This window comes from Ornithodoros turicata, chromosome 2 (assembly GCF_037126465.1).
Source record: "Ornithodoros turicata isolate Travis chromosome 2, ASM3712646v1, whole genome shotgun sequence".
Lineage (NCBI taxonomy): Eukaryota > Metazoa > Arthropoda > Arachnida > Ixodida > Argasidae > Ornithodoros > Ornithodoros turicata.
In genome coordinates this window covers 36,255,029-36,278,022 of record NC_088202.1, presented here as the reverse complement: position 1 = coordinate 36,278,022, position 22,994 = coordinate 36,255,029, and the positions used below count along the sequence as shown (strand labels likewise).

Below are 22,994 nucleotides of genomic sequence, written 5' to 3'. Positions count from 1 at the left end.
TATGCATACTGTATGCACCACATTAACTTGGACGCACATTGGTTCAGAATGCAGCATTCTGAACCAATGTGCGTCCAAGTGCATATCGAACATGAACTTCATTCCTCTGAACAAGCGAGTGAATGGAGGACTGCTCAAAGGAGGATAGAAGACTGTTCCACAATAATAATAATGGCACTGTGATGTCACAGGTAAGGTTTGTCTGCGCAGTGTGGCGACATGTTGCACGTGCCGCACGGTAGGACAGCGAATAATTTGGACCACCTGACGTTTGGATCACAGTGGCGTAATTCCAAAACATTACCTTGCACAACGGATCGCGCTGTGTCTCGCCTTAGCGGGAGAGCGTCTGGCAACTTGGCAACGCCGAGACGCTACTGCATTTCTACGGGCTTGAACAGGTCCCCCAAACTCACATCGGAAAAGCGTGCAACGAAGAAGGCCGCCACTAGATACCCCACTGTTGCCGTTCCGGATCACTTCAGCGCACTAAGTTTAGCGGCAAAATGTTTTTGTTGTTTCTGCGAATGAATCTAGTCTTTATATGTCCAAATTAAACGCGTATAACAACTTTCTGTGTCGTGTTTCACTTTTTGGTCCCGTTTTTAAACGTGTTGAGCGATCGGAAGGATCTAGTGCACGGCTGCGTGCATCACATAGCGTACCTGTCGTACCAGGCGCCGCCAGTGGGCGCCGCAGGCGCAGTCGTCCGTTTCTCATTCGGTCATTCGGTGACTTGGCCTGGCTTGAATTGTGCTTCAACTGGATCTTTAGCGCGCTACAATCAAACGCAAGCCAACGTCTGGTAACAATGGGGTATCTAAGGGCGGCCTCCGGCATTGCACGCATCGGGATAGGAACAAATACATGGGAAAATGGCGACCTTGGGGGACCTGGGCTTGAAATATACATAGAGGAAAAGAGCAAAGGAAAGAGGAAGAAAAAGGTGTTATCTCGTCAGCGATACCTGAGTTTGTAATTTCATGGCTCGGCTTCTTGTTGTTTGATATGTTGAACTATGAACATTGACTGTGTCGCAGTATGTCTATTCCTTTCCAAACGGAGGAGTTTCTTCGCAGGAATGACCATGTTAGATATCAACTGAGACATCGTAGCAAGAGACGTAGTGCTGGCGTTGTGAAAATGGCACATGTCCGCAACTTCTGGCTTTAAGCTTCAGAACTGTTTTGGTCTCTATTTATTATATTTTTCACGTCAGCTCGAACGACCAGCTTCCGGTTTTCGGTTGTTTACAGTTTTCTAGGCCTCTCGAACCGCGGCAGAACTGAACGCCAAAACCAAATTACAGTAGTACAAGACTGAATTGACTAATAACATAATGAAACAACAGGATAACTTTTCTTTGTCATTTCGGAAAATATAAACACCGAAAGCCAGAAACTCTAGGTCTGATTGATGTTGCATGCTTTTCCTTGTTCCACTTAAATACAAAATAGATTGTAGGCTCTATTGTAACACATTAATTGTAATAAATTGCAGGAAACTGAACATGTTCGCCGACCGAATTCCAGCTTGCGACGCTTGCAAATATGCGACGCGCAGCGTGAGAGCAGTGAGACATGCTCAGCAAGTGGTTGCTAGAGCAATACAACAACATACGTCAGCACTTTTCACAGACAGACCGGAGATAACACCGTTATATGGTACAGCACCTTCAACTGGGAACTAAAACTGCCACATATGCGCCCTTTGTGTGATATGAAATAATTTTCATGACTAAAGTAATCGTCTCCTTTGCGCTCGGATTCAGTTTTTGTGCCGATGCGTGAACCTTCTATTTACGCTAGGGTTTTGCCAGAATGATATCCCACGTATATAACACAGAGAAAAGTATTAACGATTCCCGAAATGCTGCTATCACCTTATCACACTGCAGGCACCACGAATCTTGACAGCTGCTAGCGTCCCAATCGTACGTCAGTTTTCTCACACTTCAGTTCACATATCGATGAACATGAAACGGCTACCCTCGTCGGCGGCCCATTCATGACTTGTATCTTACCTTAGGAGTACCAAGCCATTAAAATTCGCTGAGAACTCTCTCCCCATATCAACAATAAGTATCCTTCGTTTCATCGAGAATCACAGGTCCTGATTTGACACAATCAGTCTATTGGAAAAGTACCACAAGCCAATGCTGCAATTTAACGTAGCTTATAGGAAGTTCGGCAACAGAACCGGAAGGTACGCTGACGCGAGATCCCTGCATTCTTTCCTCCAACGATATACATCTGCCATGAAGAAGCCATGAAGCCATGAAGGAGCCATGAAGAAGGCCGTCGCGTCTCGGCGTCACCGCCACAACGTATGTTGCCAGAGGTAGTGTTTTGGAATTACGCTCCCCGGTGTGCATCCCCACGTCTCGTCATAACAATCCTTTAATACCCGATTATGCACCAAATTCCATTCCCTAGAAGATTTCAGTTTCTTTCTCTTTTTTATATATAGTTTGAAGTGTATTTGTGCCTGTATTCATACATGTATATAGCTAGAAAGGGTTGAAGGAGCCTGTGGGATTGAACTTCCAGTCCTTGCTGTCATGTGACTCTTGCTTAAGTGTTTACATTGCCCTATTTGACACTTGTTGAATTCATGATCTCCCTTTCTTTTTGTCTCGTCTAATCACCATTTTTTCTTTTTGTTGCCTTATAAAGTTGTCAGTGCAGGTTCTGCGTTTAGTACTCAATGCACAAGTAAATTAGGTTTTTCTTTTCTTTTTTCTTTTTTGTTTCGCTACATCATGGTCGTGAATAAATCAAAATAGGTTTCGCTGTCTCACGTTACTCCTTTGTTACAATGTGCAGTGCAGTTAGAGCACGACATTTTTTATTTTGTGGTGCACTGGCACTGGGGCAGCGCCCAGCCTGCTGGCCGGCATCAGCCCCATCTCATCATCGTATCTTTATGTGTGTGTGTGTGTGGTGCGCGCCAATAACCGTATAATAATGCCGGACTGTGTAAGTGGTGCTGGTGGCTCCATTGTGTAGAACGCTGTACGCAGCTAGAGAGGCTCCCCAAGGTACATATAAATGGTAGCGAAGGCGAGAAAAAATACCAAATCTGTGTTAGCAACCCTGCGCCCTTCATGATACACATGCGAGCGTGGTTGTTGAGGGGCAAACTACGAAGGTAAACAAAAATAATTTGATCGGAGGCGCGAATAATGTGTGTATTAATCCAATATGCATATTTTTAATATAGCAATTCGCCTGGTCTGCCAGTAATACGTAAGATTATAGACAGACCCGAGTACGCTTCCGGTTCCTGTCCCTCAGCATGTTGTTAGCTACGAGTTTGCCGTACGTTGACTGCGCACTTTGTGACTGTTGGTAGCCGTTTTCTTCTTCATCGTCGTCTTTTCAATTTCAAACCACCAAGTCGAACAGGGGACACTTCTCGGAGAAGCAGGCACACACGATTTTAAGGCACACACGAGGTTAAGGCAGGCACACACGATCAATGGTAAAATACAACGGAACGCCGGTAAACCTGTTCCTGCAGGCTCTACCGGGAGACGCACCATGTCGAGGCGCGTACATAAACGGTGCCTCCTGAAGGAGAAAGGAAACTGTGACGCCGATGACACTATGGGCGGTATAAGTTTCCACCGTTTTCCCCGGGACCTCTTGAGGTGAGTTCCTATATATTATAAGTGTCTACGGCCGAGAACGGAGCTGAGTCACTTGGTTGAGGACGTGCAGTGTTTGCTGAAGTACAATGCGTACCTCTCCCCCCGATTTTTATTGAGAGCGGTGAAGTGAACATAGTGCAAGTTACATAAGATTAATATCGTTTCAATGGTATCACCTGTTTTCCAGCTTTCAGACTGTATGGACACTCCCTGGATAGGTCATCCTTCCACAGTGGGGTGGTAAACATGTAAATATTTAAGCATGTGGCTGCTGGGCTGCTTTGAACGAGGAGTTTTGCAACGGTTTGCATGTACGGGACACAAAGGGCTGTGCTGCATGTGCTCACATGTACCCAGTGCTAGCATGTTGACGGCTTGCTTTGCTTGCTGATTTTTTCTTTGTTTTTAGCTCTGAATGTAGGGCATACAGGGTCAGGCTGCTGTAGCTAGTGCATGTTTTCGCGGCACAGCTTTGCATAATTCTTCAACAATAAAACTGCTTCGCAGGTACAAGGCGTGGCTGGAGTTTTGCAACCTGGAGGCGGATACGAGTCTAATTTCCATTCGCTCTAAGGTCCTGTGCTCCCAGCACTTCGCACCAGTTGCTTATTTGCGCACAGGAAGGCTTCGGTGGGATGCAGTTCCTACATTGAAGCGCATACTGCATGGCGTTGGTAAGTATAATACAAGTCAGTATGCTCAAGTTATCACATGAAAATGTTGTAACTCTAGAGGCAATTATTGCGAGTGCTACTGGTGGTTTACAGGAGGAAGTAGTGCCTACGCCAATCAGAGCAGACTTGAAAGCAGTGGGCCTTCAACGGAGGAACGTGTGCAAGCTGTGGTAGCCTGCGATGACGACAGCACAGGAGTAATACACCTTCACCAGATGAGTCATCCTTGCCATGCTGAAGGTATACTTGAGTAACGTAGTTGTTGGGTTGGCTAGCTGTACGACATCATCTGCTTCATCAGAGTGTGGTACTGAAGAAAGTCAGCAGCAGCGTGATCTGTCTCATCAGGACCAGAGCTACGCACGACACGCACCAGCCTTGTCAACACAGAGCACTGTTGTCTCCCCACTAGCTGCAGTTGTCACTCCTCTGCCAGGAACGTCGTCTGGTGTACTGCGTGCAGTCTCGACACCACAGCACTTAGGAGGTATGTGACGCATACTCTACCGCCATGAAGTACGCAGACTTGTGAATGCTTTTTGATCACCATTTGCAGGTGGAAGTGGCTGGCATCCCCCCAAAGATTGCCCATCGTCCAGTAGTCTGGCAGCTCCAGCACAGCCAACAAAAGGCAAGCTGGATAACCTCCGGAAGAAAGTGCACCAGTTGCAAGCCCGCAACAAGAAGCTTCAGAGAGACCTTGAAAGGCGTAGGCGAACGAGGACCATCCGTGACCTGATGGAGCATGTGAGGTGTCACGTCTCTGGAACTGTCGCAGGCTTCATTGAGGCACAGATAAAGATGGGAGGTGTGTGCAAATTTGGGCGCCGTTGGTCACCACCAAACAAGACATTTGCGCTGAACTTGTACTTTCACAGCCCCCGTGGCTACAGGTACTGCCGAAAGCTGTTCCACTTGCCGTCAGTGAGGTCACTACAGCTGTGGATGAAACGTATCCCACTACGACCTGGATTTTCAGATGAAGTCTTTGATGTTGTGAAGCGAAAGGTGACAAACTTCTCTGAAATGGACAAGCTCTGTGTGATAATCTTCGACGAGATGCACATCAAGAGGGAACTGCACTACAATGCAACAGAAGACTGTTTTGAAGGATTTCCGAGCTGTGGCAACTATGCTCACTCCGAGTTGGTAAACAAAGTACTTCTCTTCATGGCTAGAGGCATTTGTACCCCATGGAAGCAGGTCTGAGGCTACTTCTTCACTCACAGAGCAGCATCTGCTTCAGACTTGGAAGAGAAGCTGCTTGAATGCTACCACCGCCTCCTGAGTGCAGGATTAAAGCCAAAAGTTGTGACATGTGACCAAGGAAGCCAGAATATCTCTCTACTGGGGAAGCTGGTTACAACTGCGAAGCCGTATCTCACTATTGGTGATGAGAAGCTGTTCTTCATATTTGATCCACCCCACCTGCTGAAATGCCTTCGCAACATGCTGTTAAAGTATGACTTCCAGGTTGGCAACCACATCATAGGGGCGCAGCATATCCGGGATGCTTTTGCCATTGACAAACAGCTTGAAATACGGTCCATGCCACGGCTAACTGATGGACACTTCAATGTAACGTTCAGCTCAAAAATGAAAGTCAAACTGGCTGCACATATCTTCAGCAACCATGTTGCAGCCTCAATGTTGACCTTATCCACTTTCCACCAGCTATACCACCTGATGCCATCCACACAGCCAGATTTGTTGAGTGCGTCGACCGTCTCTTCGACACTCTTAACAGTAGCCACCTGCATGGCAAGACGAAATATTCTTCGGCAATACAACAGGGGTCTGCTCACAAGGACTTCTTGCTGGAGTGCCTGTCGGAGTTTGAGAAGATTACAGTTCTTGGATGCAAGAGACCACCCCCGTGTATCCGTGGCTTCTGCTTGACCATGACTTCCGTGCTTCAGCTCAGCGAAGACCTGCGAAACTCTGGCATACAGTACCTCCTCACTGGAAGACTGAACCAGGATGCACTCGAAAACACCTTCTGCATAATTAGGACAAAGTGTGGAAGCAACCCTGACTCCAGCTGCATTCAGTTCCAGGCAGCAGTAAGGCATCTGCTACTCGGACAACTTTTTTAGACTACGCAAGGCTCAAACTGTGCTGAAGACGTGGACTCCCTCCTGGCGGCAATACCTATTGGTCCTAACTACATGAGAAGACTTGGATGTTCTGCTGCCACGCACATTACTGACGATGTCATCGTGGCACACAGTGAGTCGCCATCACCACTAGGGTCCAACAGCGCAACATTCTTCGCAGGGTGGCTTGGTGCAAAATTTCTCGGTGCTCACACTTGCCCCTCTGAGCAGAAATGCAAACTGCTGGAAGACAATGCCACATTTCAGGACAGTAGCCAGCTATTACTTTATTTGAGTGTAAAGAACGTGGACAGTACTGACTTTGGAAAGCTGTCAGTTCCTCTTCCTGCCTTTGCGATGTTTGTGGGTGCGTGCGAGGAGGCCTTCAAAGCAAACGTCAAGACATTCTTCACCTCCCAAGGGGTCAGGTCCAAGCTGTGTGAAGTGTTGGACACACTTGTGCCAAAGACATTGAGTTTATGTTCTTCATCAGTGTAGGGAGATTTATTTCACTTTTTTGTCAGGGTGCAACTGTTCTGGTTTGCACGACATAGGAATGAGGAAGTACGAAATAGTACGTTACGTCAAAAGGCACTGCAGCAGGCAGTGAGACTAAGTTCATAATCTGTGCACGTTGTTTTGATGTAACCAGAAGTTATTTTCTTTCCATGCAAAAGCATATGCATGGTTCTGTTGTCTATCCAGTGCTTTCAGTTGAAACCTAGATTGCACATGATCTCTTGTGATTCTTTCATTCCCGTGTAGCGTACGATTGTCATAGTGCACTTTTACACATACTTCCTTACTGTGTTGTTTGTATTTTGACAGCCATGCAGAGTTCAGTAGTGTGTGCCTATTTATATGTTTAGTGTATGTACACCTGTGTACATAGATACCTAGCATACATTTTCTATTTTGAATCTTCAGCAGTTTGCTATTCTTTGATACGTATTAGGTGTATCCCTGTGGAAGCCCCAGCCATCATCCCATAATAAAGTTGTTGTTTGCTTCCCCTTGTATGTAGATTCCTAGCATGGATTTTCTATTTTGGATCATCAGCAGTTTGCCCTCTCTTTGATATGCATTTAGTGTATACTTGTCTACATAGATCCCTAGTACGTAATTTTATGTTTTGGATCCTGTGCTGAGTTCAATAGTTGTGTGCACAACTGCCAGTATGTACGTGCAGTTATGTGCAGGACTAAGCACTTTGTGCAGCTTGAAAACCTACACCACGTGGCAAAATGTGCACAAAATAGCAGAAGCAGAGAACATTGTCAATGCTTTGACATGCCTTTAATACAAAAATGCTGTTGTAATCAAAGTAGCAGCCATGAACAGTGTGTATGCTCTGAACAAGGTTGTCATTGCTGGAAGCTGATATTATTTTGGCTGTTTTGCAAGATAAAGTATCACAGACTTCTAAACTGAGCTAATGGACTTGTGCCTTCCAATTCCTCCATAGCATTCATTACGAATGCCAAAAACTGTTGGGAGACATAGCACCACACAGCATGCAAATATCATATAATGTGACCCAAAAGTGCAAATACGTTCACTTCCACCTTCTTGGTACGAGAGATATCTGGAAAGCTCCAGATGTGCATGGGGACAGCAATAGTCCTGGGCCCTATCTGTGTTTGCTGGAATTTGTACATTATCCTTTTGTGCTTATTCACTACATAGACTGTCATACTGGTTATTGCACATTATTCTGTCGTGGGTGTTTATACTGGAGTTGGACGGACTACATAATACTGTTTATACTGTATTTATACTGTTTACAATGCCATGGCGAATTTACCTGTGATAAAAGAAAGCAAGCCCCCACCTGGTCTCCTGTGTCCTTTGTTGCACGCATGTCGCTAGTGTTAATTCATCTCTGTTTACAAATTGTTCATGAGCTTTTGCTCTTGGATTTGCCATCAACAGCGAACGTGACATTCTGCGGCTCGGCATCGCGGTGGAAGGAACGCGCAACGCGAGCGCCTGGCCCGCCCCATGCTATACGTAACGGTGACGTACCACGTGACGTCCAGGTGACGTCATTATGACGAAATTTGTAGTATGCCCCGCAACGGATGGATGGCGCTGACGGTCTTTATCATGGCCGCCTTTGAAGACGTGGTGGCCAATGCAAGCTTCGCTACCATTTATATGTACCTTGGGCTCCCTTTGCCCCAAAGGTGTTAATCAGAACGTTAGGAAGGTAGATAATTCGTTAACGCTACCAATGACAGTCCTATTCTAAACTTGGCGAGTTTTAGCGACTTTTTGCCCAAAATTTGCGAGATTTTTGCGACTTTTTTACCCCTGTCACACAGCACTTTCAATGCGGATTCAACCTGATCCGCATAGAGTTTCTCAAGAGAGTTCGGTGCGCGATGCTCCTACACGGTCCAACTCGTTGCGTATTCAGAGGTTAGCTGGTAGACAGGCGGCGCTAGCAGCCCGGAGGGAGTACGGTGAGATTGACAAATATGTTCCTAAAAGTCGAGAATAACCGCATCCGCTTCCACATAGTGCTGTTTACTAATACTTTACGGGGGGCGCGGTGTCGAGAGTGGTAGAGACTTAAACAAATTGGAAAACGCAGTCGCCCGTCATACCTATACTAAAACCGTCGCCGTGAAATTCAATGGACTTCTACCGGAACATTTGGAAATTAATGTATGTTTTTGCTACTACAAATTCGCTCAGTTTGAGGATGCCACTGGCGGTCTTCAAGCCGTCTCGGGAATCTCAATCCTGTTAACGAACTGGATCGGGTTAAGCAGGATCTGATTTAGATCCTGCTCGAACGTGTCCGGCAGCGCCGGATCCACATCATCCGGCATGATGAACTTCGATGAGCATTGACTCAATGCGGATCGAAAGTACTCGTGTGACACGGGTATTTCAACCAAATTTAGCGACTTCAAACGGAGAAAAAGTGGCAATACTCTTCCTAGTTTCCTGGTCGATACCATTATTTTTGCTTAGTTAAAACATGGTAAAACGCAGACACTTGTCGAGCAGCGGAATCAGTGATTTTATTTTTGTTACATGTGTGGTTTTTCGAAGTTACGGATTGACAGTTGTATTGCTTGACACTTATCAGATGAAATCGCTAGCTGCGTCTTGGGGTGGTGTTGAGCAGATCAAACCAGATAATAGAGAGGGGAGAGGAACAAAATGAAAGGCCGCATTTTGGTGATGAAGTAGTCTGAGGCTGCGTTCCAATACCTCGCTTCCGCGAAGCCGCCTGACTAGGCAGCTGAGTAGACCCCTTCGCTTGTCACTATTGGAACAGGCTTGCCTAGCCGAGGCGCCTGTGGCGCCATCTCGTTGCTCGCGCAAGAAATGTGTACGGCGCAAGCGCAGCAGGACTCTAATGCGCTAAGTTTGTAGGACATCGTGCATAAACTGTCACCTTCACAACTAAAGATGTGTTCCAACTCTCTGCGCAGTTTTAAAAAACATACCACTATGTGCAACTTTACATTTCAAGCCAGCAGAAACAGCGGGCACGCTGGTACCGTCAACGCGCGTCTCCATCCCGGCTTAGGAAGCCTCCATGGGTTGCTGCGGCTTCTCCGCACATGGAGGCTCCCTATCCCGTCTGTCAGATGGTCAGGCATATAACTAGACTGCATCGATGCCGACTGAATAGCCGACCGGTAGCCGACTGAATAGCCGACTTGGCGAGATTTGGAACGAGACTTAACATGGCGGCACTTCGGGTTACACCGCTAGCCAGTCGATTAACCGGGGTATTGGAACGCAGCCTGAGAAAGGCATCACACTCACTCCTGGGGACAAAGCGGTGCGTTCCATGCTTTGAGAAGCATCATGATGTCAGTTGAGAAGGGTGACACCGAGATGGGGAGAGGAGAAAGTGGCCGCAAAACCTGCGCAGCGCTCGAACATTTTGCATTCTCGCACAGAAAGGCGCTGCTGTTTCGATTCTTGCGGGGTTGACGTCTGACAGTTGTGCTCTACAACTTAGCAATTACGCAGTCAACCTATTTTCACTAATTATGAAGATTAATTGTGAAAGTTAATTAACGGCTGCTCCAATTACTGATACACCACCACATCTGAGTAGGCCCCATCGGGAATTAGACACTCGTATGTTCAATGACTTTTGCGAACGAAAAATAAATCGCGAATTTCAATTCCCGTCAGTTTTACGCACCCTACATATGTTAGTTTCGCGCCTCTTAAGTTGAACCGATCGAACACGATCTAACAAACGTCTGCAGTAGCCTACTACTGTTTGCTAGCTGTTATTTCTAAAATATTGCTTTTGGGTGAAACTTTAGTGTAAGAGGCCCATTTCTGTGTCCGTAAGACACCAAACAGCCGAGTGAAGACATATTCACTTACCTTTGCCGCTGGTGTGCAGACTGACGGATTTTGCCCGTCCAACTTTGTATTTTCCCCCATATCTATTATTTCTGTACGGTCTTAGGATGATAGTGTAGGTGGTGAATGGAAGTAGGTCCTTCACAATGTAACTTTGGAGATGTGCATTCTCCAGCTTCGTGGACGCAGCATCAACGTCTGACCTCCGCGTCAAGAGAAAGCCATCCGGCATGTATGATCCATAATGGTCGAACTCCCAATTGAGTGAAGCCGACGTGTTCCCGACTTCCGAGACAAGCACTTCCTCAAGTCTATGAATGTCTGACTCTGCGAAACAGATATGGATACCATATTATTCGCACTTGTAGGAAGCACAGAATTATGCAGAATATAGTTGTGTGATACCTTCCATAAAACATTTTCCTTTCATTTCTTTCTTTCTTGTTACTGTTTTATTTTTATTTTATTTTGATGGAATGACATTTTTCACAACCTGCATTTTTTCACCACCCCCCCCTCACAACCTCTTTGTGCATTATTCACCCGCAAGAAGTCCGCCGTGAATGTGAGTAAAGACCGGACCGCATGGTGCGTATTTCATGCTTGAAAGCTGCGTTTTTACGCATAGTGCAAAATTTCGTACATCGCAGCAGCTCCTATCGCGTGGTTCAGTTCGTCTGAGCAGATTTATATTTCACGCATCAGTAGTAGTATACGGGGTGTCCAGTACGTTCCCCTAGCCGCCTGGGCAAACTTTATTCCCGATTTTTTCCCGCTCGCGTGTGCGGTTTACATGCAAGTGCATGCAAAGAAGAGTCATCAACAAAATTCCAAGTTGAAATACATTTATGAAAGCCAACATATTCATTAAATGCCAATGATGCTGGGAATTATGTTGCCATTCTGTCTGAAGGAGAAAAACCCAGCCAAAAAGAAGAAAAAGAAACAAGACAGTACGTGTAATAAAGAATATACTTTCTCATTACCGGTATGATGCAATGGCATTGAAGAGATATGTCACAGAAAGAATCAAACCCAATGCATACAATATTTTAATTATTGCTGATCATCGTATCATACACACAAGCTTTCAGCGAATTCGAATTAAAAGCTATATCACAGGAGTAGTTAATTCTTAATGACTACGATTGTAATCAAAATTACAACTTTGAATAACAATTAAAATTACAAATTGTGATAGATGTAAGGAATTAATTGTGCACAACACAGACACTCAAAGACCATCGGCACACAGAGGGATGGCACAATCACTAGAGGAAATAAAACAGTATCTTTCTATATCAAAGGACACCACATTTAGTCAAAGAAGATATTTACATTCTTAATGAATATGATTACAATCAAAATTACAAGTTCTCTTATAAAAAGTCTGAGATTCCTATAAGTGATCACCAGTACTGCGACGCTGACAATTTTCCCCAACCACCATTATCATGTAGCAGGGTCTTTCTTATTAAGTGCTCTAAGAAATTTCAAGCACAACGGGGAAGCTATGCTGCATATGCTTTTTCCAACGTGACACAAATTTTAATTATTCGTTTCTTATTAAATAATGAGCGCAGACTTCCAGGAATAATTCGGTTCTGCAGATTTATATCAAAATAATCCATAGACAGCACTAATCAAGAACAGTCAACAATATCAGAGGGAACCAGTTTCTCCAAGCGGAGCTTTCTCCAACACGCAAACAACAGATACATGTCCACTGAAGCATCATAAAATCATTCTCGCGACCTAATCTCGTTGAAGACGAAAATACAGTTTTTATTAGGGATGTGCCAACCGAATCCTCGAATCCTAGGCAGGGATTCGAGATTCGCGAATCCGAATCCAATTGCCGAAAACTGCGAATCGAATCGTTCGAATCCACCAACCACGTTTGACTGTTTCGTTTTAAAATTGGCGCCTCCTGCTTGGCCGGCGGTCTGCCGTCTGTCTGCCCAGGGGCAGGACGATTACTGAGCATGAAGCATACTGTCTTCACTTGCACATATATCACCAAGAGTGTAGCGCTCCTCCGTTGTTGCTTTTGTAACGTTGCTACACTGTAAAGCAACTGGTCATTGGCAGTGTTGCACCATTGCAATATCGCATTTTTTGCAATGTTGTTTCTGTAATATTGTGGCAAAATAACGAAACCGGCCCTTAGCAATGTCACATCAGTATTGCAATGTCACATTTTTGCAATGCTGTTTCAATAACATCGTTGCAGCATAACGAAAGCGGTCATGAGCAGCATAACATCAATACTGCACGGCAATATTGGTGCAATGTCACTGCATCAATTTATACTGACTGGGTGAGTATGTCTCCTCCCGAAATTTGTTTTTCATTAGACAAAGATATCAAATTCTGCTTCAAAACACTTTTCACTAGAAGAGTTTTTTCCCTGGCTTCCTAAACTCGGAAAGGATTCGAAAGATTCGAGATCCGTAAGATTCGTGGATTCGCAGAACCTTCCTGGAATTCGGATCCGGATTCGAGAAATTCTGGATTCGTCCCATCTCTAGTTTTTATTCTAACAGACACTACAAACCTGACTTTGTTATATGAATCCATTGGAGGCGTCCAGTGTAACACAGAAAATACACACGATAGAATAACGAACCAAGGCCAGCTCTCTCTCGCTTTTTTCCTGGAGAGCGGGCGGGGGTCACTCCCTCTCATACACACATTCTTTACTTGAAGATGGTAGGGAGATGGAGATTGTCTCTCTCTCTTTATTGATACAGCCAAAGCAATGCAACTGCCCATGCTTGTTCCTCCAGGGTGTGAGGGGACATTCCTTTCCTCAAAGCGGGGACAAGTCAAGTGTCAGTCAAGCTTGCACAGAGGCGATCTTTTTCTATTGAACATGTACAGGAAGTCAACATTATTCAATGGTAGAAACAATACTCAGTCACAAACGGAAACAAAATTTAATTACATCCAATGTTTTACGATAACTTTGCAACAGAAAGCTTTAAATGCAGGAGCCACACAGAAAACACACAAATATTCATCTGAAGCATCAGACACAACTCAGAGAATATTCGACTCCAGATCATTATTTTTATTAATATCAGTCGAGTGAACACAAATAAAAAAGAGAAAGTAAAAAAGACAACTCAATAATAATTCAGGCAATGATTTATAAGTAAGCAGCATGAATACACCACAGAACAATTCCCAACTCAGATATTATTCGACTCAAGGTCATTATTTTTTTTAATGTCAATCGAGTGAACACCTGAAACAAAGGCAAGACAATAATTGTTTCAGACAATCATTTTCTAAGAAAGTGAGAAATATTTAAAAGTTTTCTACAGAGGAAGTCAACAGACACAACTCATACATCTTGCATACGTACATAATTCCCAACACAGAGAATACTTTTATTAAAATCTCACCTCATCCCGTCGTCATTCATGTAGTTGTTGTTGCTGTTATTAATATCAATTGAGTGAACACCTCAAACAAAGACAAACCAATAATTAATTCAGGTGATCATTTCTAAGTAAGCAGCATGAATGCACCACAGAATCAGTACAGAAACTTGTCTCCTTCAGTTCACAAACAGGGCCAACTAGTAGATTCGAACAATAAAGTGAGAGAGGGCATGATTTCGAGCCGACGACCACAAACTTCCCCACTCCTGTCAAGGTTACGCCCACAGGGTGGTGGTACTCGCAGGGTTTCGTACACCAAATCACTGAACACACGCATTTTTCTTAAAAATCGCATTTCTTGTTGTCTCTCATCGCGCGTTGCGGATGACCCTTCTTCAAGTTTGAATGATCGGATAAGTAAATTTCCTTCAAAAACTATTTGTTTCCTTCAAAACTATTCCACATTATAATGCAGTGTATACAGGGTGGTTCAGTTAAATCTCAGGGCTAAATAATTCGCGAACGGGTTCACCAATCGAAGAACTTCTTTTTTTATAAGTATCTGTCCGATACCACCTACAGGCTGCTCACCGTGTGAATGAGTGAGACGCGCTCATTATTTAAATAAAAATTCAAATTACTTTCTTGAAAAACATGACTTCTATAGCAGGGCGTCGTCAGCATTAAAATTAGCACTACCCCTTTTGGGACCTTCAGTGGACAAAACTTTAGAGAAAAATCTGCCACCGAAACGGGTTATTTGTTGCATAATTAATTGGTTTCGGCTTACATGTATTTGTCGCGGCTGTTCGCGGAGAAGCGCAAAAGGACGCTCTTCCACTCCCTTATCCACCAATGAATTACATAGATGAATTCCGTCCTTTTGCGCTTCGCCGCGACCAGCCGCGACAGAAATTTGTAAACAGAAAGCAATTAATTAAACAAATGACCCGCTTCAGTGGCAGATTTTTCTCGAAAAGGTGGCCACTGAAGGCCCCAAAAGGGGTAGTACCCATTTCACTGCCGACGGCGCACTGCTTTAGAAGTTACGTTTTTCCACGAAACTCATTTGAATTTTTATTTAAATAATGAGCGCCTCCCACTCATACACATTGTGCGCAGCTTGTAGGTGGTATCGGCCAAATACTTGGAAAAAAGAAAGTTCTTCGATTGGTGCACCCGTTCGCGAATTATTTAGCTCGGGGATTTAACTGAAACACCCGGTATAGAAAAGATCTACTCCCGGTTCATATTGTTAGCAATCGATTAAATTCTATGTCACTGAGAAAAGACTTCTCTAAACCTTGGTGTGTTGTCAAGTGTCGCTCAGCTAGCTAGCTAAAGCTTGTTTATTACAAAAATTCACTCTCTGAAACTACGTTCGTAAATTGCAACAATGCAATTGCAACAACTCTGTTTCAGTGATGGCCAGTAGTTAACTACATGTTATACTACCTGATTGTAGTTAAAAAGTAGTTATCAACCACCTGCAGAACTGTAGTGGCAACTACTAGTTAAACTACTATTTCGAGTATTTAACTACAGTAGTTAGGTTATTGCGGGCGCCAACTACTTCCGGTTTTGCCGCAAGCTTTACGGCACGATTGTGCTTCTGACTTTTACCTTGAGCTACTTGTTTGATGAGAACGGAGGTGCAGAGCAATTGTGCCGTGCATGTGTACTAAACCTTCACTTTTATTGCTTGTCTAGTGAAGCCTCATTTGCATGAACTTGCATTGAAACCGCACAGGATGGCTACGTGATCGATCATCGTGGCTAAGCGAAAATATTTTACGGTCCACAGTGGCGCAATCGGCACCCACTACAATATTTGCGCGTGGCGCATTGATCTGTGACGAAGGAGCCTGAGTGTAAATCCCGTACATGGACCGTCGTATGTTGTACGTACCTTTATAGCGGAAGCTTTCACTCCATAGAAAATATTTCCACAGCAATCTCTTTTGTCAGCGCATGAACAAGAGACAGGCAGTGGATTTTAGGACAGTATGTGAATTAAGCGACGTAGGCACAAGAGTATATTTTAAATATCATTATCACTGCTTGTAATTCAGATTTTGGTGTCCAAGAACACTACAAGGGATTGGTGTTGATGGACAACGTTAAGTAGCTATAGATGTAGTTAAAATACATTGCAGTAGTTAAAGAAGTAGTTCTAACTACTCCCCTGAAAAATAGTTGAACTACTAGTTAAACTACTGTAGAAGTAGTTAGTGGCCATCACTACTCTGATTCAAACTTTAATTAAACACTTACTGAAGTGTGACAGTCTCCACTTTCAAAGACTTCTCCTGGAATTGTTCGGACAAGTTGGCATGTCTTCGAGATGCTTGTAACATGACGAATGCAAATTAATATTTCCTAGTGATTATGGAAAACAATTTTTAGTATAGTTTATTTCAAACTTCACCCTATCAATCATTTAATCTATAGTCCCTCAAACACTTAATTTCCAAACTGGATGACAACCTTGCCCAAAAAGTGAATACGATTAGCGTATAATGCATAGAGACAAGCATAATGCTTCTTTGCTGTGCGGATCGTCTGACTATGCACAAGTATTTAACCTATATATTAAAATATCTCACATTTGTAAGAAAATACGAGTAGTTCTTGACTGATGAAAACTGAGGCAAGAATGATCTTTGGAGCACGGTTTGGATTTGGTTACATCATTATGTGCTATAAACTTCTGAAATTGAAGTATGCCTGGACTGATTAACATATGTATTTTATTTCCAACTTCGCTTCGTCGTCTCCATACATTCCCTCAAATGTTAAATTTTAAAACAAATTTATTTAGAAAACATAGACAAAAACATTACATTTAGCATGTAATGCAGCAAATCTTAATGTATAGAGACCTTCGAACTTTCTTTCCAGTCTCTATATGATCCTGATCATTGTTCTCACTCTGTTTATACTATACTAAATGCACTCAAAAAATATTTTTATTAGATTTTTTGCTAGGTTTTAAATATTATAAAATTGAATGTCTAAAGAGGATAAGCTTTGATTTGATGTGAATTGAGAGAAATTTATCTTCACCTTGTATACCGATTCTTCCCTGAAAGTTCTATCACACATTTGAAATCAAACTGTCTTTTTTTGCGAGGCATAGAATTCAGTATAGTGGTCATGCACAGACAAAAGAAACTACACTTATTATTTCTATTATACACTTGTTTATTGGATAGCGCTTTAGCAACTTGCATTTGGTCGCCACGAACTTGTGCAATTTCTTATTGAAGTTTCCTTTTTTTTTGTATGTAGCTTCTTGGATGGCATACAAGAGAGAATTAGTTGCAAATTGTCCAGTGGTCCACCACAGTTGCGTTTCAGTAACTAACAATACAGACGTTGTACAGCAATATTGAACTTCGCTCATTCGACATCATTGATCCAGGAGGTTGCAACAACTGGTAGATGAAAATAAGTGCGTAAGAAGGGTTGAGGATTGGGCTAGTTGGTACTAAGACTATCAATTGGGCTAGAATTGGGCTAGTTGGTAATAAGAGAGGTAATAGTTGGTAAGTGCGTAGCCGTGATAATGGAATGCATCACGGGATGAGATTTTTTACGTTTTAGTACTTTCCACGTCAATAGTTAGATGTAATTTCAACAAAGTCATAATGAATGGTGCGATATACACAACCTGTACTGCAGGGGACACGGCTGTCTAAAATCAGCACTCCATGGTTTATCTAATCTCAAATCTCCAGGTGTTGCAAGACTATTTCTTCTGTGTCATAAGCACGTGCAGCACAAGGTCCACCTTCCAATACGATATTGGCACATCACTTTCAAGCGTAACAGAGGTAATATAGGAATTATAGTACTAACAGGCGATTTTAGCTAACCTTGTCCCCAACAGTACATGGTAATCTGATCTGACTACTTTCTTGATGAATGCAATTGCCTTTGCGATGATTCCGATTACGTCTGGCGTCGAGTACATCAGTTCTTCGTTAGTTAACCTCAAAAACTCCGCCGTCAATCCTAGTGGTCCTTGCAGATTTGATGTGCAGATATTTTTATAACTATTGTAGATGTGCCATACAAATTCTTGCACCTTCAACACTGTAATTTCTCCCATATCTCCTAATACGACCATGTCTATGATGTATCGAAATGCAGCAATAATGGAATCGTTTCGAGGCTCTTCTTTTTCAAAGCAATTTTTTGTCACATCCTCTCATGAGTTATGGTATCATGTGCAAAATCCGTCCGTCTCTACGATGTAGAGTAATTGTTTGTTCTGTTTTCCAGTGTGCTTTTACACTTCATTAAAGCATCCCTGTGCTGATTTTATTGGTTCGAATTTGTAATTTTTATCAGGTTTAGAATGTAATTAAAATCCCGCCCATGTCGCCATGAGAATTCTGCAAACTGAATTACAAGAAATGTGATTTGTAAGAAAAATGTGTGCTTTCAGATTCTGTGTACGAGACCCTCCGAGAATCCTCCCCTCCCTGCGAGTTCGACTGCCCTGTGGGCGTGACCTTGACAGGAGTGGGGGGGAGTTTATGGTCATCGGCTCAAAAGCAAGCCCTCTCTCACTTTATTGTTCGAATCCACTAGTTGGTCCTGTTTGTTAACTGAAAAAGACAAGCTTCTGTCCTGATTATGTGGTGTATTCATGCTGCTTGCTTAGAAATGATTGTCTGAATTAATTATTGATTTGTCTTTGTTTCAGGTGTTTACCCGATTGATATTAATAAAATATTCTCTGTGTTGGGAATTATGTATGCAGAATGTATAAGTTGTGTCTGTTGATTTCCTCTGTAGAAAACCTTTAAATATTTCTCATTTGCTTAGAAAATGATTGTCTGAAATCATTATTATCTTGACTTTGTTTCAGGTGTTCACTCGATTGACATTAATAAAAATAATTATCTTGAGTCGAATATTTTCAGAGTTAGGAATTGTTCTATGGTGTATTCACCCTGCTTGCTTAGAAATGATTGCCTGAATTAATTACTGATTTGTCTTTGTTTCAGGCGTTCACTCGATTCATAATAATATAAATAATGATCTTGAGTCGAACATTCTCACAGTGCTGTCTGATGCTTTATATTTCAGATGAATACTTGTGTTGTTTCTGTGTGGCTGCTGCATGTAGAACTTTCTGTTGCAAAGTTATCACAAAAAAATTGATGTAATTAAATTTGTTTCTTGTTTTTTGATTGAATGTTGTTTGTATTGAGTTTTGACATTCTCTACATGTTTATTGAGAAATATCGCCTCTGTGCCAACTTGGCTGATAATTGACTTGTCCCCGCTTTGAAGAAAGAACTGTCACTGCAATGGCGCCGGGACATCACAGCTCAATCTCTCATGTATTCGGTAGACCAAAATTTGTCGTTTTCCTTACTTCCCCGTTTATTACGCCAATTTACCTCCATCCTGCGTAGGCTCCGCCTCAATGGGGCTTTCACCCCCCAATTCAAGTGCATGATCAGATGCTCTGACAAAAGCCTCTGTTCCCCCTGCGGTGTCGTGGCAAACGTCCAGGACATTTTTAACGAATGTGCACTCTACTGCCCGCAAAGGCGGATACTGTGTGATGGGCTTGCCCGTATCAGCAAGAGACCACTCAACTTAGCTTCACTCATTGGCCCCTATGAAGATCCTGTGCTTCATCGTCGGGTTCTTCACCTGTTGATGCACTTCCTGTCGTCCACTGGATTGCTCCAGATGCTTTAATTCCTTATCGCATTTTCATCCCTCCTTCATTATCTTCATATAATCCACGTGCCACGGGGTAGGGTACCCCACCACCGTGGTGAAACAACCCATCTCATCGTCATCATCTATTGTTGTTGTTATTGTTGTTGTTGTAGATTAGGTCGCGAGGATGATTTTATGGTACTTCAGTGGAAATGTATCTGTTGTTTACGTGTTGGAGAAGGTGCTAGTTGGAGAAACCGGTACCCTCTGATATTGTTGACTGTTCTCTATTAGTGCTGTCTAATACAGTGCTAATTGTTTCGATATAAATCTTCAGAATCAAATTATATTCTTAAAACTGTGGTTATTTAATACGAAACTACTTAATTAAAACTGGTGTCATGTTGGAACAAAGCATATGCAGCTTAGCTTCCCTGTTGTGCTCGATATTCTTTACAACACTTAATACGAGAGTCCCAGGTACACGATAATCTTGATCCGGGAAAATTGTCAGTGTCGCAATAATGGTGATCACGTATAGGAATCTCAGCCTTTTTATAATGAAACTTGTAATTTTGATTGTAATCGTATTGATTAAGAATATCTTCTTTGACTAACTGTGGTGTTGTTTGATATACAAAGTTCACGTTTCATTTCCTCTTGTGATTGTGTCATCCCTCTGTGTGTCCATGGTCTTTGAGTGTATGTGTTGTGCACAATTAATTCCTTACAGCTATCACCATTTGTAATTTTAATTGAAATTAAGACCCCACTATTGTCAGTGTTGCAATGACGGTGGTCACATATCTGAATATCAGACTTTTTATAATAAATTTGTAAGTTTGATTGTAATCGTAATGATTAAGAATTAACTAAAAGTTGTGTCCTCTGATATAGAGTTTAATTCCAATTCGTTGAAAACTTGTGTGTACGATATTATGATGACCAGTAATAAAAAGTATTGTATGCATTGGGTTTGACTCTTTCTGCGTGATATCTCTTCATTGCTATTGCATCATACCGGTAACGAGTAAGCATATTCTTTATTACGTGTACTGTCTTGTTTCTTTTTCGGCTGGGTTTTTCTCCTTGACACAGATTGGCAACATAATTCCCAGCACCATTGGCATTTAATAAATATATTGGCAATATAATTGGCTTTAATAAGTATATTTCAACTTGTGCTTTTGTGTATGACTCTTCTTGGCATGTACTTGCAGGTAAACCGCCCACGCTCGCGGGAAAAAATCGCGAATGACGTCGGCCCAAGTGGCTAGGGTAACGTACTGGACAACCTCGTATACTACTGCAGCGTCCATAGCAACCAATCAGAGTGCAGAAAGCCATTTCTGATTCTAGACTACCGTCCTATAAGAAGAAGAAGTAGCAGCAGCAGAAGCGACCTACATCGTTTTTAGAAATGAATGTTCTAACGAAAAGGTTGCAGTATACGCAGGAAAACGAGAAAATGAGAAGAGACCCGTTTTGTGAGATATGCACCGTTCTGACATCAGAAATGTACATTCGAATGCCGTGCTGTGGGAAGGAGTAACGGCAGCCGTGAGTTTTTCTGGTGCTGTGTATTCATGCGGGTGACGTTCCCCAGACCACTACGGCGGAAGACGCGAAAAACGTCACAGGTTTCTGCTGTTACGTCATGGCGAGCGCTCAACGTCGTGTCTTCACGTACACTGAATTACCGTTGGGAATATCCTGCGATATAGCCACAAGATATTACGTAGCAGACGGCAAGAAAAGACACTGACAGTGTCGTCTGCTAAGTGTGCAGTACGTCACTCGCGATATTCCGCACCATATGAATGGTCAACATAACACGGGACGGAACTTCGGCTTTGTGAGGAGCGTTTTCGCTTTTTCTTCCACAAGAACGACCGCGGTTCCTACTTCACTCTGCTTACCACGCAGTTCACCATGTAAAATTGATTTCAAAAGAAAATTTTTAACTCCTGGATTGCATGGAAAAATTAAAACATGGAAATTCGCACTAATATTTCACTCACCACACATTTCAGGCGTTTCGTCTTCGTTGTTGACGCAGTCCCGCGCATTATCGCACAGAGATAAGCTCTCAACATTCACCGTCACTAGTCTATAGTCATCCTCTGTGTAGTCTTCGACCATACAGCTAAGGCCTTTCTCTTGGAACGCTTTGGTCCCTTGAAATGCGTAGGCTGAAATAAGCAAAAAGCCAATTGACTCGACGTGGCGACATCAGGGAGGAAACACTTTACGGGTGTCGTGTGCGAATCTGGGTACCGCTTGGGACAAAAATTTACGGAACATCGAGGTGTGGCATTTCTTCAATGGAGCAACACCCTAGAAGCAAACAGGCGGGGACACACATAATGAGAGATGGGTGGAATAGTGTGCCCCCCATTTCTTATTCGATCTCTTCCTGATAGTTAGCAGGGGCCGCTCCGATGAAGAAATGCGCAGGCGACGTGTTCCATAAACTTTTGCCCCAAACTGTATAGGCGATATGTCGTGCTCGAAGGCCATGCATGCGAAGGCACCTGGTATGATTCGCTTTTACAGAAATATGGTTGTCTCCCTATTCCTTATAGGTAGAATTTAAAAGAAAAATTTTGGCGGGTATAGATAGAGAGATAGGCAGACGACAGAACTTTATTTTCACCTATTTGCGTGGGGGGGTGGGTGCGACAGGAAAGTAGTTTTTATATTTGGACAGCCTGACAATTATGTGTATAACACATGGTGTTCGTCAGCATTTAAGCGGTTGTCCAGCGTGGCGAGCACTCTAAAAACAGAACTTCACCGCATAGCACGCTGTGCGCCAACCATTGCCACGAATGATAGAGTTACCGCTTGTGATTGGACGAAGAGGGGGCGTACGCCTTTTAGTGACAATTTTCATATATCCAAATTGCCACAAAAAGGCGTACGCCCCCTTCTCTCTTCGAATCAGAAGCGATAACCCTATCATTCGTAGCAATGGTTGGCGCACAGCGTGCTATGCGGTGAAGTTCTGTTTTTAGAGTGAGGGACATTTTTGCAATATTGTTGGACAAAGTTACTGACACAAACCTTGTACAGCAACGCAGTTGTGGGAATACCCACAACCCCGGGGCGTCAGGGCATCCGCCACGCGAGCAAAGGAAACCACAGC

The 22,994-nt window shown here is 43.2% G+C and overlaps 1 protein-coding gene across 1 annotated transcript in view; it reads right to left on the bottom strand.

The window, feature by feature from the left end:
• Positions 1–22,994, bottom strand: part of LOC135385292 (uncharacterized) — a 91,408-nt gene that overhangs the window by 64,046 nt on the left and 4,368 nt on the right. Inside the window, exons 2-3 of the mRNA XM_064614516.1 lie at positions 21,868–22,038; positions 10,791–11,096 (exon numbers count right to left, since the gene is read on the bottom strand). Of these exons, the coding sequence (XP_064470586.1) occupies positions 10,791–11,096; positions 21,868–22,038 (477 nt within the window). The remainder of the gene's footprint in view (positions 1–10,790; positions 11,097–21,867; positions 22,039–22,994) is intronic.